This window comes from Acipenser ruthenus, chromosome 30 (assembly GCF_902713425.1).
Source record: "Acipenser ruthenus chromosome 30, fAciRut3.2 maternal haplotype, whole genome shotgun sequence".
NCBI classification, from domain to species: Eukaryota; Metazoa; Chordata; class Actinopteri; order Acipenseriformes; family Acipenseridae; genus Acipenser; species Acipenser ruthenus.
Window position 1 is genome coordinate 4,878,062 of NC_081218.1, and position 16,628 is coordinate 4,894,689.

General features: G+C 41.3%; 1 protein-coding gene across 1 annotated transcript in view; it reads left to right on the forward strand.

Moving 5' to 3' along the window:
* Positions 1 to 469: 469 nt before the first annotated feature.
* LOC117435372 (myosin-11-like) overlaps positions 470 to 16,628 on the forward strand; it is a 38,868-nt gene continuing 22,709 nt past the window's right edge. The window contains exons 1-3 of the mRNA XM_034058471.3: positions 470 to 590; positions 11,700 to 11,864; positions 14,160 to 14,422. Of these exons, the coding sequence (XP_033914362.3) occupies positions 11,700 to 11,864; positions 14,160 to 14,422 (428 nt within the window). The 5' untranslated portion in view covers positions 470 to 590. The remainder of the gene's footprint in view (positions 591 to 11,699; positions 11,865 to 14,159; positions 14,423 to 16,628) is intronic.

Genomic DNA, 16,628 nt, shown 5'->3' on the forward strand with positions numbered 1-16,628 from the left:
GTGTGTGTGAGTGTGTGTGTGTGTGTGTGTGTGTGTGTGTGTGTGTGTGTGTGAGTGTGTGTGTGAGCGTGTGTGTGCGTGTGTGTGTGTGGGTGGGTGTGTGAGTTTGTGTGTGTGTGTCTGTGTGTGAGTGTGTGTCTGTGTGTGTGTGAGTGTGTGTGTGCGTGTGTGTGTGCGTGTGTGTGAGTGTGTGTGTGTGTCTGTGTGTGTGTGTGCGTGTGTGTGTGTGTGTGAGTGTGTGTGTGTGTGTGTGTGTGTGTGTGTGTGAGTGTGTGTGTGAGCGTGTGTGTGTGTGCGTGTGTGTGTGTGTGTGTGTGTGTGAGTGTGTGTCAGTGTGTGTAATATCCATTTTGTTATATAGTTTTTGCTATATGATATATCTTTTTTGCTACATGTTTAGTTTGCCATTTTTTAAATGAACCGCCTCCCATAACTAAGAAGCTGTGATTTGAATAAGAAGCTGGTAAATAAGAATCTGGCGGAATAAGAAACTAACTTCAGTCTCCTCTCTGACCTCGCCTTTATTGAACAGCGGCCTTAAAGCTTCAGTCCTATTAGAAGAGAGATCCCTGGAACTGAACGGCTTGACGGTGAGTTTTTAACATGATATGTTTCTGTTTTTAAGCGCAGCAGGCGATGCAGTAATTGTTATATTAAGGGAAGGGAATTGTTTTGTCGTGGAAAAGTTTGTGACTGTTAAGTAGTTTAACTTTGTTGTGCGCTCTCCAATGCAGATAGATAGATAGATAGATAGATAGATAGATAGATAGATAGATAGATAGATAGATAGATAGATAGATAGATAGATAGATAGATGGTTTAGAAAGTCTTAACTGTGTATCTTAAATATACTCTATATAATTCTGTACCTACAACTCCTGTAGATATAACGGCTTTCTATGTTTTTGGTTACGCCTTTATTTCGTGTGTGTGAATAACATTATACTGAAAGCACACGCTGCTAATATACATACATGCATGTATAAAATATGTATATTTTATATGAAACAATATAGTGTTTGCTTTTCAATAAATCGACACATATTTTAGAAGGATGAAGAGGAATATTATTATTAAGGCGTTTCCTCTAGAGTTTTGAACAATGCCTCTTGTCTTTATAAAGTGAAAGTAAAAAATGGAGAAGTCAGGCTTTCACAAATAATAATAGATATAAATAAATGAAATAAAAATAACTAGATTACAAAGTGTACATTCTCCTTTTGTTCCACGAAATACTGTTCAGAAACATCAAGCGGTCAAGTGCAGCGATCTTTGGGAAAATAAATAAACGCATTTGGCCGGGCGTTAAAAATCTTTTTTTATTGCGTATTGCGACAGACAAATCTCAAATCTCACAACCAAATGCCTGCTCCTTCTCAAGAGCGTATCAACAGGAACCATCATTACAGCTCTTTGCATGATTTTTATTTCCTTTTTTCTCTCTCTATTTTTTAAATAACCAGATATGTTGCCGGACCCAGGGGTTTATATTGGGGTGTGTGTGGGGGTAACACCCACCCCGCCCCCCACTTGTAAACCGAACAGAGACCTCAACATAACTTTAGTTAAATTAACTTTAAGGTTAAAATAAAAACAGTTTATCAATTTGTGGGGAGATTTTTAAAACGGACACTTTGAGGTTGTCCTCGGCTTCAAGTCTCGAACCAACGGTACTTTCTTTAGCAGAGTCAGCCCAGAGAATCCGAGCTCACTGACTTTTCATTTCTCTGTATTGACTTTATCCGTTTCAGTGGCTGGCTTTCGTTTCGTAGCACTATCATCTGTTATTTATTTCATTTATATGGCGCTTTTCATACCGAAGTATCGCAAGACACTGTACATAATTACATACAAATACAATAAAACACAAAATATACAAGTAGCTATAATAACAAAAAATCATTAAAAGCTAGCAATTATGTTGCATTAAAACCACTAAGATAAAGATGCCATTTTATAAAAATGTTTAAGTTTAGATTTAAAAATACCCAGCTTCCCTAACACATGGAGGTAGAGCAATCCATAGTTTAGGGGCTCTAAAAGAAAAAGCCCTACCTCCTGTATTGATTTTATTGACCCTGGGGACAACGAGCAGCCCCGCTTCCTGTGATCTAAGAGTGTGATTTGGGAGATACGCGGTCAGCAGCTCCTGCAGATAGCTAGGTGCTGCTCCATTCAAGGCTTTATAGGTCAAAAATAAGATTTTAAAATCAATTCTATATTGAACAGGGAGCTAGTGCAAGGAGGCTAAAACGGGGGTGACATGCTGATTTTTTTGGTTTTAGTCAAAATTCTAGCAGCGGTATTCTGAACAAGCTGTAGGCGGGACACCTCACGTTTTGGGATGCCAGAGAGGAGTGCATTACAGTAATCAATTCTGGAAGAAACAAAGGCATGTGTTAGTCTCTCAGCATCAGATAAAATAATAGGTCTCAGTTTGGCAATGTTTCTCAAGTGATAGAAGGATACTTTAGAAACTTCCCTAATATGAGACTCAAAAGATAAATCAGGAGCAAAAATAACCCAACATTTTTTATTTTAGTTTTAGGATTTGATAAAAGACTGCGAGGGTCAAATAAATCCTACATATTTTAATTGGCTATAAATAGGTAGGATTTATAGCCAATTAAATATGTAGGAGCCTACAAACATAACCTCTGTTTTATCTGAATTCAACATTAGGAAGTTTTGAGACATCCAGCACTTGATATCAGCAAGGCAAGCAGCAAATAACACCTGACAAAAGTATCACCAGGTTTTAAAGACAAATACAGCTGGGTGTCATCCGCATAGCAATGGAAGTTCACACCATGTTTCCTGACGATATCACCCAGTGTTAACATATATAATGAAAATAGCAATGGACCCAGAATTGAACCTTCTGGAACACTGCAATCAACTTTGGTCAATTTCCTCCCCAATAGAGTCAAATTGATACCTATCAGATAGGTAAGATTGAAACCAGGATAAGGCCAGAAAGTCCCGCTAAATATTTGAGCCGATTGAATAAGATGGAGTGGTCTACGGAGTCAAAAGCAGCACTTAGATCAAGAAGAATTAGAACTGATGGAAAGCCAGTCAGTGCTTATCAGCAGATCATTCAAAACTCTGACAAGGGCTGTCTCTGTACTATATGCAGCACGAAATCCGGAATGAAATTTCTCAGATACACCATTTAGAGTCAAAAAGCTTAGTACTCAAAATGCAACAACCCTTGTCTAAGAATAAAACCTTGTCTAAGAATGGAAGACTGGATCCAAGTTGATCCAAGTTGTGTTTCTTGAGCATTGGCTTTAATACAGCTACCTTACGTGCTGAGGGAACAATACCAGAATAAAGATAACTGCTTATAATTTTTAAAATGTGGGTAATAATAACTCCAAGAGCATTTTTTAATAGTTTTGCAGGAATGGGGTGTAGAGAGCATGCTGTAGTTCTCATGTGCTGAATCAGAGCTGTCAGCCCTTGAAGGGTAATCAAAGGAAAGACCTCCATAGTAGCCTTAGAGGCACTAATATGTAATACTGTGCAACAAGCCTCCTGAATAGACTATGTTTGTAGAATCTGATTTCTAATGTGTAGTGATTTAAGAAGTCATAGAGCGAGGAATGAAACCAGTATCAAGGGTGGAACTATTTGGAGGATTAATTAAGGATTAATTAATGTATCAATTGTAGCAAAAAGAAATCTAGGATTATTTTTATTAGCTTCAATGAAGTTAGAGTAATAAGTTTAATAACTTAGCTATAACCTCAATCTTGCATATCTCTTTAGGTCCCCCCCCCCATTTCTTTTGGCAATAACACTGATCCTAGTTTTTTTTTTACAACGATATGAAAAATATTAAACTCACCAGTGGAATAAGCACTGGCGCTTGTTGTAACAACAGGATATGATAGCCTACATAATTACCAGAAAGCAGGAAGGGTAGTTGTTCCTGTAGATAAGACCCTCTGAGGGCGTCCCAGTTTGAAAACCCCTGATCTAGACTGTTAGATCACTAGAGGGTGCTGTGGCTTTTACCAATACATTATAAATATGGCTTATCAATACATTATATATGGCTGATGAAAGTGACAAAAGGGAGCAGTATTGGATATACAAATATTATAAATCTATGGTTATATAAATTATTTAAACCAAGGACTAGAACTATTTAATTATGCTTTGTTATTTCTTGTTCAAGCATCTCCTTTTCTACTTAAACTCTTGAAAATATCTCTGGATCTCTGAAGTTCTTCCCTTATGCAAGTTTACTATGGTAACAAAAAAATAATAATAATAAATAAATAAAACAGAGTAGCCTTTATATATAGCAGGGGTGGCCAATTTCTAAAAAACAAAAATATTGTTATCCAAGGGACAAAATGCTAGAATAATACACCCAGAGTGCCTTTCTAGCAACAGAACGAGCACAGGAAAAATAAATAAATACATAAATAAAAACTACTTGTCTGATGGGCAAAGTATAACAGCAAAACTTGTTGTCCATCCTACAATACAAATCTTATTGTCCCGGGCGTTAGGCGATATGAATTGGCCACCCCTGTATACCATAGGATTTATACCATAGGATTAGTATGGTATAAATACCCCGTTTACCATGTTCTGTTACCATGGCATCAATACCATTAGTTTAACATGTGCTTGCTATACCAGTTTATACCAGTTACTGTGGTAGATATATCAAGTTTTACCAAGACTAATTAATATGGACATACACAGCAGCTTACCGCGCTCTGAGATGATTGCTTTTAAGGGTGCTATACAAAATAAAGTTGTTTATTATTATTATTATTATTATTATTATTATTATTATTATTATTATTATTATTATTACTATACCATATACCTTTCTTGCCCTGCCAACTACTGCCCAATCTCTCTCCTTCCATATTTTTCAAAACTCCTTGATTGTCTAGTTCACGTACGCCTATCACAATACATACCCACCAACTCCCTCTACCCCCGATTCCAATCTGGTTTCCATCCTTCCCATTCCACAGAGACTGCCCTCTTCACTGTCCAGAATCATCTGGCCAACTCCTCCCATGCTGGCCTCTCTTCAATTCTCATTCTCCTTGATCTTTCCTCTGCCTTTGACACAGTCGATCACCCCATCCTCCTCTCCATTCTTTCCAACCTCGGCATTTCTGGAACACCCCTTAGCTGGCTGCACTCATACCTGTCCTCCCGCACTTCTGCTGTTGCTTTCAACAGCCTCACCTCTCCCCCCTCCCCTCTGACTGTTGGTGTTCCCCAGGGCTCTGTCCTCGGACCCTTGTTATTCTCTCTGTACACCTCACCTCTTGAAGCTCTAATCTCTTCATTTAACTTCCCCCACCATTTCTTTGCTGACGACACCCAGATTTTCTTTTCCTTCCCTTCCTTCACCCCTGACCTTTCCGTCCGTATAACTGCTTGCCTGACTGCTATCCAATCTCGGATGGCACGCCATTACCTCCTCATCAACCCATCAAAAACTGAAATCCTTTTCTTTCCCTCCCCTTCTTCTCCTCCTCCCATCCCCACCATTTCATTTCCTCCCCTGTCCCTCATTCCGGTTAATTCTGCTCGCAACCTCGGCATCATCTTTGACGCTATCCTTTCCCTTGCTGATCATATCTCGGCCACTACACGAACCTGCCAATTCCACCTATTTAACATCCACAAAATACGCCCCTCCATCTCTTTCTCTGCCGCTAAACTCCTGGTTCATGCTCTCTTCTTCACCTGCTGTAATACTGCAACTCCCTCCTCCTTGGCCTTCCCTCCTACGCCTTCACACCACTACAGCAAATTCAAAACGCCTCTGCCCGTATCATATTCAACCTCCCCCACTCCTCTCATACCTCCCGTCTTCTCCTTCAGCTACACTGGCTCCCTGTTTACTATCGCTGCTTATTTAAATTCCTTATTCTAGTCTATAAATCCCTCCATGGTCTCGCCCCACCCTACCTGGCTGCACTTATCACTTACTATGCTCCCCCCCGTCCCTTACGCTCTCAAACTCTGTTGTCCCTCTCGGTCCCACCCTCGCCCTGTGCCCGATCCTGTTTCTGTTCCTTCTCCCTCCTGGCTCCCCTTCATTGGAATAAACTCCCACTCCATATAAAACAGTCACCTACACTATGCAGTTTTCGCTCCTCCCTTAAAACACATTTTTTCACCCTAGTCCATCCCATTGCGTGCCCTCGCCCCTAACCCCCTGGTCAGGACCCTGCTTGCTTGCCCAACCCTGCCCTAGCCTCTGTTCTCACTGTAGCACCACTCTCTACTTCCTCACCCTTGCTCAATAAACGTACCTTCTTCCTTCAGCCATTTCTCTTGATTGTACCTTTTAGTTTAATAATTGTAAAGCGCCTTGGTCAAAGGCGCTTTATAAATTATAAATAAATAAATAAATAAATATAGTATTAAAACGTAAAAGCACTGAATATTAAATACAAGCCTCATAACCCATACAAAATAAGTAATATATTGCATTTATACTTGTGCCAAAATAGTCTGGTTTAGTGTACTATCCATGCAAGTTTTCGTGACATTTACGCGAGAAAATGTGTTGTGTAAAATGCTTTTTTGGGTTTCCATTCGCTCAGTTTATTTTACTCGAGTAAACCGGGCTTTTCACCCGACGTCATGTAAATGAATGGCAAAGGTGGAGGTTGATATGTAAATTAGTAAATCTAAGCTGCTGTAATAAGCAAAATACCTTGCGCCTGGTTAGTTAATAATGTGTTTTACTGCTCTTGCCCAAATTGTTTTTCAAATGTCATTAGTAGTGAATATTGTTCAACTAATTTATCTTACGACTCATTAATTAAAAATAAACTTGGAGGTACAAATGAAACTGACCAAAATGAAACTGACCTTATATATATATTGGTCAGTTTGTTGTGTTACAACCTGAAATCTTCATGCATTTAATTGGGATTTTTTTTCCTTTGATTTACAAACCTATTCAACACTTTGAAGAGGCAAGAGAATTTCTATTGTGAAACAGTTAATGAAAAATAAAAAAAACTGAAATGTCTTGGTTAGATTAGAATTCACCCCCTGAGTCAATACTTGGTAGAACCACCATTGGCAGCAATTACAGATGTGAGTCTTTTGGGGAAAGTCTCTACCAGGTTCGCACATCTGGATCATGCAATATTCGCCCATTCTTCTTAGCAAAATTGTTCAAGCTCTGTCAAGTTGGATGGGGATTGTTGGTGGACAGCAATCTTCAAGTCTTGCCACAGATTCTCAATCGGATTCAAGTCCGGGCTTTGACTGGGCCATTCTAGGACATTCACTTTCTTGTTTTTAAGCCACTCCAGTGTCACCTTGGCTGTGTGCTTAGGGTCATTGTCCTGCTGAAAGGTGAATCTCCATCCCAGTCTTAGGTCTTTTGCAGACTGAAGCAGGCTATCCTAAAGGATTTGCCTGTATTTAGCTCCATCCATTTTGCCCTCTACCCCGACAAGCTTCCCAGTCCCTGCCGATGAAACGCATCCCCATAGCATGATGCTGCCACCACCATGCTTCACAGTAGGGATGGTGTTACCTGGGTCATGTGCTGTGTTGGGTTTGCGCCAGACATAACACTTTGCATTTAGGCCAAATAGTTCAATTTTTGTTTCATCAGACCACAGAATCTTTTAACACATCTTTTCAGAATCTTCCACATGCCTTTTTGCAAATTCCAAGCAGGATTTTACATGGGCTTTTTTTCAGAAATGGCTTCATTCTTGCCACTCTTCCATACAGGCCAGAGTTGTGGAGTACCTGAGCTATTGTTGACACATGGACAGTTTCTTCCATCTCAGTCATGGAACACTGTAGGTCTTTCAGATTTGTCATTGGCCTCTTGCTGGCTTCTCTGACCAATGCCCTTCTTACCCGGTTGCTCAGTTTGGGAGGACTGCCTGCTCTAAGCAGATTCTGGGTGGTGCCGTATACCTTCCACTTCTTAATGATCGACTTGACTGTGCTCCAAGAGATATTCAATGCCTTTGAAATCTTTTTATACCCCTCCCCTGATCTGTGCCTTTCCACAACTTTATCCCGGAGTTGTTTTGAAAGGTTCTTGGTCTTCATGGTAGTATCTTTGCTTTGAATGCACTACCCAACTGGGGGACCTTACAGAGACAGGTGTATTTAATCTGAAATTATGTGAACCACTTTTATTGCATACAGATGGACTCTATTTAACATATTGTGTGAATTCTGAAGGCAATTGGTTGCACCTGAGCTTATTTAGGAGTGTCATAGCAAAGGGGTTGAATACTTATCTAATGAAGACTTTTCAGGCTTTTATTTTAATTGATTTGTTTTTTCACACCCCCCCCCCCCCATTTTTTCACACATTGTAAATGCTGAGTAGGTTGTGTAAATCAAAGGAAAAAAAAAATCCCATTTAAATGCATCAAGATTTCAGGTTGTAACACAACAAACTGTGAAAACATCCAAGGGGGATGAATACTTACTATAGGCACTGTATATGGGTAGTGGGCACTTAAAAGGGAGGTGGCAGATACTGATGAAACGGACTGAAGTGCATTAATGTGTTCCCAAAATTACCACTGCCTGCTGTATCCTGCACAAACTCCTGTCAACAACAAAATGAGGTGCTCAGGAATCAGTGGCTACCTGTGAGACAGAAGGGGAAGGTTTTCATGAGAAAAAAAATTGACACTGCCTTTCACAACAAGCCCAAATCAGGCCCAAAACAAGCAGACTGTGGCAACTGTGAATCATGGGGTTTCCATGCGGGTCAATTTTCACATGAAGTGGCGATGCGTGTACACGTTTGGGAGAATTACTCGTGTAAATCAGGTTTGTGTCCGAAAAAAACGGCCAAAGAGAGAGATAGGGTAAATCTCATTTACTCGTGTAAATGATGAAAGACACGGGAAAACCACGCCCAGTTTCGCATGGAAACCCGCATTTCACGTGTAAATGTTAATGAGCGTGTTTATCCTTAACTATAAATATTGTAAGGGATCAGGTCAGTTGTTACTGTGGATTCCAAGACGGCAGAAAGTAGTGGCTGATGGGTGATTTTATGGTTAGCAGTGGAGTAGTTCACCTTAATGATAATGCGGGCAGTCTTTTTTTATTATTGTTTTTTGCTGTGTCTGGTCTGTCATGTTGTATATATCTTGTGGGTTTACAGTTCTGTATAAAACCACTTACCATGAACTGCATTATGCATTTGTTATAGTATTAAAGCAGCTGTTTGAGAATACCCTTGCTGTAAAAACTATGCTAAAGTTAAACACAAAGAGCAAGTGAGCTGCTTAACTGAATTAATTCCCGTCCTTTTTTTGATCCCAGCTATGTCCAAAGACAACACGCGTCTGCCCTCCACATTAATAAATATCGTTTGTGAACTGGATGTCATGAGCCAGCTCGATCGCCCAAAACAGCGCAACAACATCCAAGTTGTTGATGCCCTCTCAGAACTGACCAAATAAAGTTGCAAGTGAAGGTATTGATTGCGTTTTATTTGTTTGCATCATTAATATTTAACACAGCAGTAAATCCAACACAACTTAAAAGAAAGGAGAGCATCTCTGACAGCACAAACCTCCTCAGATCTCTGCTGTCCAATTGAAACTGGCGGCTGAGGTAACCTTCACAGCTGCCAAGTCCGCTTATAATATAATATAATAAATCGCGGGTTGTAATTTGCATAAACACCCCCATACTCTAACATGGGTTGCACTTTTTTTTTGGCTTGTTGTGATAGGCAGTGGCACTTTTTTTTCTCGTGAGACTGTAACCTTCCCCCTCTGTCTCACAGGTAGCCACTGATTAATGCACTTCAGTTTGTTTCATCAGTATCTGCCACCTCCCTTTCAAGTGCCCACTACCCGTATTTGCTCAAGCGTGCTATTGAATGCTTCCTCAGCAGCTGTCAGTCGTCTGGACAGGTAAGGGATATATATATATATATATATATATATATATATATATATATAACGTTTCTGCTGGTTTTCAGCCATGGTGATCTGCAATACCTGTGTTGGCAGATTCATTTTATACCTCAGAGTTAATTTTTTACCTCAGAGAAACTGGATTCAATACTAATGACAAGCCAACCCACCTGACATTTGAAAAACAATTTGTTCAAGAGCAGTAAAACACATTATTAACCAACTAGGCACAAGGTATTTTGCTTTATTACAGCAACTTAGATTCACTCGTGTACCAGTTCTCTGCGTATGGAAACCACATTTTCACAAAATTTCACGAGTAATCTTCAAAAACAGCACGAGTACTTTACGCATAGCTAATTTACATATCAACCCCCACCTTTCCCATTAATTTGCATGAATGTTACCTCAGCCGCCAGTTTCAATTGGACAGCAGAGATCTGAGGAGGTTTGTGCTGTCAGAGATGCTCTCCTTTCTTTTAAGTTGTGTTGGATTTACTGCTGTGTTAAATATTAATGATGCAAACAAATAAAACGCAATCAATACCTTCACTTGCAACTTTATTTGGTCAGTTCTGAGAGGGCATCAACAACTTGGATGTTGTTGCGCTGTTTTGGGCGATCGAGCTGGCTCATGACATCCAGTTCACAAACTATATTTATTAATGTGGAGGGCAGACGCGTGTTGTCTTTGGACATAGCTGGGATCAAAAAAAGGATGGGAATTAATTCAGTTAAGCAGCTCACTTGCTCTTCGTGTTTAACTTTAGCATAGTTTTTACAGCAAGGGTATTCTCAAACAGCTGCTTTAATACTATAACAAATGCATAATGCAGTTCATGGTAAGTGGTTTTATACAGAACTGTAAACCCACAAGAGATATACAACATGACAGACCAGACACAGCAAAAAACAATGATAAAAAAAGACCGCCCGCATTATCATTAAGGTGAACTACTCCACTGCTAACCATAAAATCACCCATCAGCCACTACTTTCTGCCATCTTGGAATCCACAGTAACAACTGACCTGATCCCTTACAATATTTATAGTTCAGGATAAACACGCTCATTAACATTTACACATGAAATGCGGGTTTCCATGCGAAACTGGGTGTGGATTTTCCTGTTTGTTTCATCATTTACACGAGTAAATGAGATTTACCCTATCTCTCTCTTTGGCCGTTTTTTTCGGACACAAACCTGATTTACACGAGTAATTCTCCCAAACGTGCACGCGCATCGCCACTTCACGTGTAAATTGACCCGCATGGAAACCCCATGTATGAATGAGTACGACTCTGGTAATCTGTAAACAAAACAAACACAATTTTATTTTGCTCACAAAACAATCAATGTATTCTTCACACATCTATAAAATGTTTTAATGAAAGTAACTTTTGAAGTTCATAAACTTATTAATACAAATTACCTGTGGTGCAAGCACATCTTCTAAGCAACCCTCAATGCAGCCAATGTGCGCCGCTCAGGGACCGTGGTCAAAGTGCACGTTTTCACACACACAAGTAAGAGTTCGTTTGGAGATATTTTCTTACTTAACCTGATTTACCATATTTTACCTTAATTTAATAACTACACTATAATTTCAGCTTGTTGTTCACCATGATTTCCCAGGGTACTGCCATGGGAAACTTGCATATGGGTTCACCTTGGCGGTCTGACAAAATCAGGATGTAGGTTTTTTTTGTTTTTCATTAACAGCATAGTGTCTTGACTGATGATTATTTCTAAGGGTGTGTTTCTTCTCCAAAACAGATGCACAGCCAGGAGGATAAAATAAGGAAGATAGGAGAAGTGATGAACAAGCTGATGGATGAACTGAAGAAGAAGATGGAAGAGAAACTGAAGAAGATAGGGCAGGAACTGGAGAAAATGAAGAATGAACTGGGGATGGAGATGGAGGAGGAACTGGAGAAGGAAGTAAAGGAACAGAATAAAAAGCATTGTAAATGCTGAGTAGGCTGTGTAAATCAAAGGAAAAAAAAATCCCATTTAAATGCATCAAGATTTCAGGTTGTAACACAACAAACTGTGAAAACATCCAAGGGGGGTGAATATTTACTATAGGCACTGTATATGGGTAGTGGGCACTTAAAAGGGAGGTGGCAGATACTGATGAAACGGACTGAAGTGCATTAATGTGTTCCCAAAATTACCACTGCCTGCTGTATCCTGCACAAACGCTTGTCAACAACAAAATGAGGTGCTCAGGAATCAGTGGCTTGCTGTAAGACAGAAGGGGAAGGTTTTCATGAGAAAAAAAAATTGACACTGCCTTTCACAACAAGCCCAAATCAGGCCCAAAACAAGCAGACTGTGGCAACTGTGAATCATGGGGTTTCCATGCGGGTCAATTTTCACATGAAGTGGCGATGCGCGTACACGTTTGGGAGAATTACTCGTGTAAATCAGGTTTGTGGCTGAAAAAAACGGCCAAAGAGAGAGATAGGGTAAATCTCATTTACTCGTGTAAATGATGAAACAAACAGGAAAATCCACACCCAGTTTCGCATGGAAACCCGCATTTCACGTGTAAATGTTAATGAGCGTGTTTATCCTGAACTATAAATATTGTAAGGGATCAGGTCAGTTGTTACTGTGGATTCCAAGACGGCAGAAAGTAGTGGCTGATGGGTGATTTTATGGTTAGCAGTGGAGTAGTTCACCTTAATGATAATGCGGGCGGTCTTTTTTTATCATTGTTTTTTGCTGTGTCTGGTCTGTCATGTTGTATATCTCTTGTGGGTTTACAGTTCTGTATAAAACCACTTACCATGAACTGCATTATGCATTTGTTATAGTATTAAAGCAGCTGTTTGAGAATACCCTTGCTGTAAAAACTATGCTAAAGTTAAACACAAAGAGCAAGTGAGCTGCTTAACTGAATTAATTCCCGTCCTTTTTTTGATCCCAGCTATGTCCAAAGACAACACGCGTCTGCCCTCCACATTAATAAATATCGTTTGTGAACTGGATGTCATGAGCCAGCTCGATCGCCCAAAACAGCGCAACAACATCCAAGTTGTTGATGCCCTCTCAGAACTGACCAAATAAAGTTGCAAGTGAAGGTATTGATTGTGTTTTATTTGTTTGCATCATTAATATTTAACACAGCAGTAAATCCAACACAACTCAAAAGAAAGGAGAGCATCTCTGACAGCACGAGCCTCCTCAGATCTCTGCTGTCCAATTGAAACGTTTAACTTTAGCATAGTTTTTACAGCAAGGGTATTCTCAAACAGCTGCTTTAATACTATAACAAATGCATAATGCAGTTCATGGTAAGTGGTTTTTATACAGAACTGTAAACCCACAAGATATATACAACATGACAGACCAGACACAGCAAAAAACAATGATAAAAAAAGACCGCCCGCATTATCATTAAGGTGAACTACTCCACTGCTAACCATAAAATCACCCATCAGCCACTACTTTCTGCCGTCTTGGAATCCACAGTAACAACTGACCTGATCCCTTACAATATTTATAGTTCAGGATAAACACGCTCATTAACATTTACACGTGAAATGCGGGTTTCCATGTGAAACTGGGCGTGGTTTTCCCGTGTCTTTCATCATTTACACGAGTAAATGAGATTTACCCTATCTCTCTCTTTGGCTGTTTTTTTCGGACACAAACCTGATTTACACGAGTAATTCTCCCAAACGTGCACGCGCATCACCACTTCACGTGTAAATTGACCCGCATGGAAACCCCATGTATGAATGAGTACGACTCTGGTAATCTGTAAACAAAACAAACACAATTTTATTTTGCTCACAGAACAATCAATGTATTCTTCACACATCTATAAAATGTTTTAATGAAAGTAACTTTTGAAGTTCATAAACTTATTAATACAAATTACCTGTGGTACAAGCACATCTTCTAAGCAACCCTCAATGCAGCCAATGTGCGCCGCTCAGGGACCGTGGTCAAAGTGCACGTTTTCACACACACAAGTAAGAGTTTGTTTGGAGATATTTTCTTACTTAACCTGATTTACCATATTTTACCTTAATTTAATAACTACACTATAATTTCAGCTTGTTGTTCACCATGATTTCCCAGGGTACTGCCATGGGAAACTTGCATATGGGTTCACCTTGGCGGTCTGACAAAATCAGGATGTAGGTTTTTTTTGTTTTTCATTAACAGCATAGTGTCTTGACTGATGATTATTTCTAAGGGTGTGTTTCTTCTCCAAAACAGATGCACAGCCAGGAGGATAAAATAAGGAAGATAGGAGAAGAAGTGATGAACAAGCTGATGGATGAACTGAAGAAGATGGAAGAGAAACTGAAGAAGATAGGGCAGGAACTGGAGAATATGAAGAATGAACTGGGGAAGGAGATGGAGGAGGAACTGGAGAAGGAAGTAAAGGAACAGGATAAAAAGATGAGGGTGAAACACAGGAAAGAGATGAAGAGTGAAAAGGTGAAGAAAAACCAGGCGGAGGGGTTGACAAAACAGAGGTTTGTTTTTTTTATTTAACAAATACCAGAGAGCTTAGATTTCCAGTAGAGAATGAGCAGATTTCAATTTTCGTTATGTTTCTACATGTCCCTCCTGATCACCTCATAAGTTATGAGTCAGTCGGGTCTATTCATAAATGGCTGTCGTTTGTAGAAAACTGGAGTACATAAACAGATTTCGTCCATAGCCACTTACTGGACGACAGTTGCTATTAATAATGGACAGGTCACAGGTGCTATTAAGCCCCAACGACTTTTGTCCGTGAAGGACTATTTTTTTTATTTCGTTTTTAATTTGGAATCAACAATTATTTTACCCCACTTTCTCCCCAATTTAGAATTTTTAAGACCCAGACTCACCGTTGCGACCCCCGCCGTAACTCAGGAGAGGCAAAGACAAGCGCATGTGTCCTCTGAAATGTGTGCTGTCAGGCCGCCCACTTTCTTTCACTCTGCAAGTCGACAGTGAAGCCAACCAGACCTGTCGCGTCGGAGGAAACGCAGTTCTGGTTACAACACAGGCAGCTCATAGGCGCCCTGCCACACAGGAGTCGCTGGTGTGCGGTGAGAGAAAAGCCAGGAGCAGCGGTATAGGCGGGAAAGCATACAAAAATGCTTTGGGCCATTCGTGCGCTAGGGCGTCTACGCCGAGTGGACCACCTAGGGAGGGAGTACCCTGGTGGTTAACATACGCCACCACTGTTGTGTTGTCTGTCCGGATCAACACATGTGTACCGCTCAGCACTGGGAGAAAGTGGTGGAGAGCAAGGGATACCGCTTGCAACTCCAGCATGTTTATGTGCAGGGATGTCCAGCGGTCCGGCCAGGATCCATGTACTCCTCTGCCTTCCCAGACCACTCCCCAACCCAAGTTGGAGGTGTCTGTCGTCACCCCTTGGTGGTTTAACACTACTCCTATTCACACACCTTCGTGCAGGTGAGAGGTCGTCCTCCACCAGAGTAGGGCTGCCGAGCACGCGTGACACACAGTCAGCCGACGGTGTCTGTCGCATTGAGCCACACTTGTAGTGGGCGCATGTGAAGCAGACCCAGCTGAATGGCTGATGTGGCTGCGGCTGCTGCACCGTACACGGTGCGCACAATGGTGCCCACTGCTACAGAGCTAGTGCAAGAGCTCATGGTGCTGCACGGTACACAGTGAGCACGGTGATGCCCACTGCTACAGAGCTAGTGCAAGAGCTCATGGTGCTGCACGGTACACAGTGAGCACGGTGATGCCCACTGCTACAGAGCTAGTGCAAGAGCTCGTGGTGCTGCACGGTACACAGTGAGCACGCTGATTCCCACTGCTACAGAGCTAGTGCAAGAGATCATGGTGCTGCACGGTACACAGTGAGCACGCTGATGCCCACTGCTACAGAGCTAGTGCAAGAGCTCATGGTGCTGCACAGTACACGGTGCGCACAGTGGTGCCCACTGCTACAGAGCTAGTGCAAGAGCTCATGGTGCTGAACGGTACACGGTGAGCACGGTGATGCCCACTGCTACAGAGCTAGTGCAAGAGCTCATGGTGATGCACAGTACACGGTGCATGTAGTGCTTACGGTACTCTGTGCGCACAGTGCTCGGTAGGCAGGTGTCTAGTACATCAGTGCGCATAGCACCCTCAGGTGCTCGGTGCACGCGGTGCCTCATTGCCCTCTACCTGTAGACGGTGCTCCACTCCGCTGTAGGCTACGCGCTGCCCCGGTCGTGTGACTGCACATAGTCCAGGCTAGACACCCCTGTCCAGCTACTACCTGTGTTTTCTCTTTTTTCTGTTTAACAGCCTACATTGTGATTGCAGTCTGTTTTAAGCTCGCTGTTTTGTGTTTAACTCTGCTATTGCAGTTTAAAAAATAAATTAATTAATTAATAAATAGATAAAAATAAAAAGAGACGCATGATCCTTCACCGGACCCTGGCTCTGCCGCACCCCACTGTGGAGTTGACTCTGATGGTTTGCCTCAGACCGCGCTCTCGGTGCGCTTAAATATTCCAGTTCACCCGCATTGCCGTGGTGTCTGCTGTATTACTCTCACAGTTTTGCTGTTGTGTGCGTGTATGTGTGGTTTTATTTCACTGCCTTGCAGTTTAGAAATAAAACAATAATACAAGCGCGATTCATCCATCGGGACACCGCTATGCTGTGCCCTGCTGTTGAGATGCTTACACCGGCTTGTTTCAGCCCGCCTACTCGGGCTGG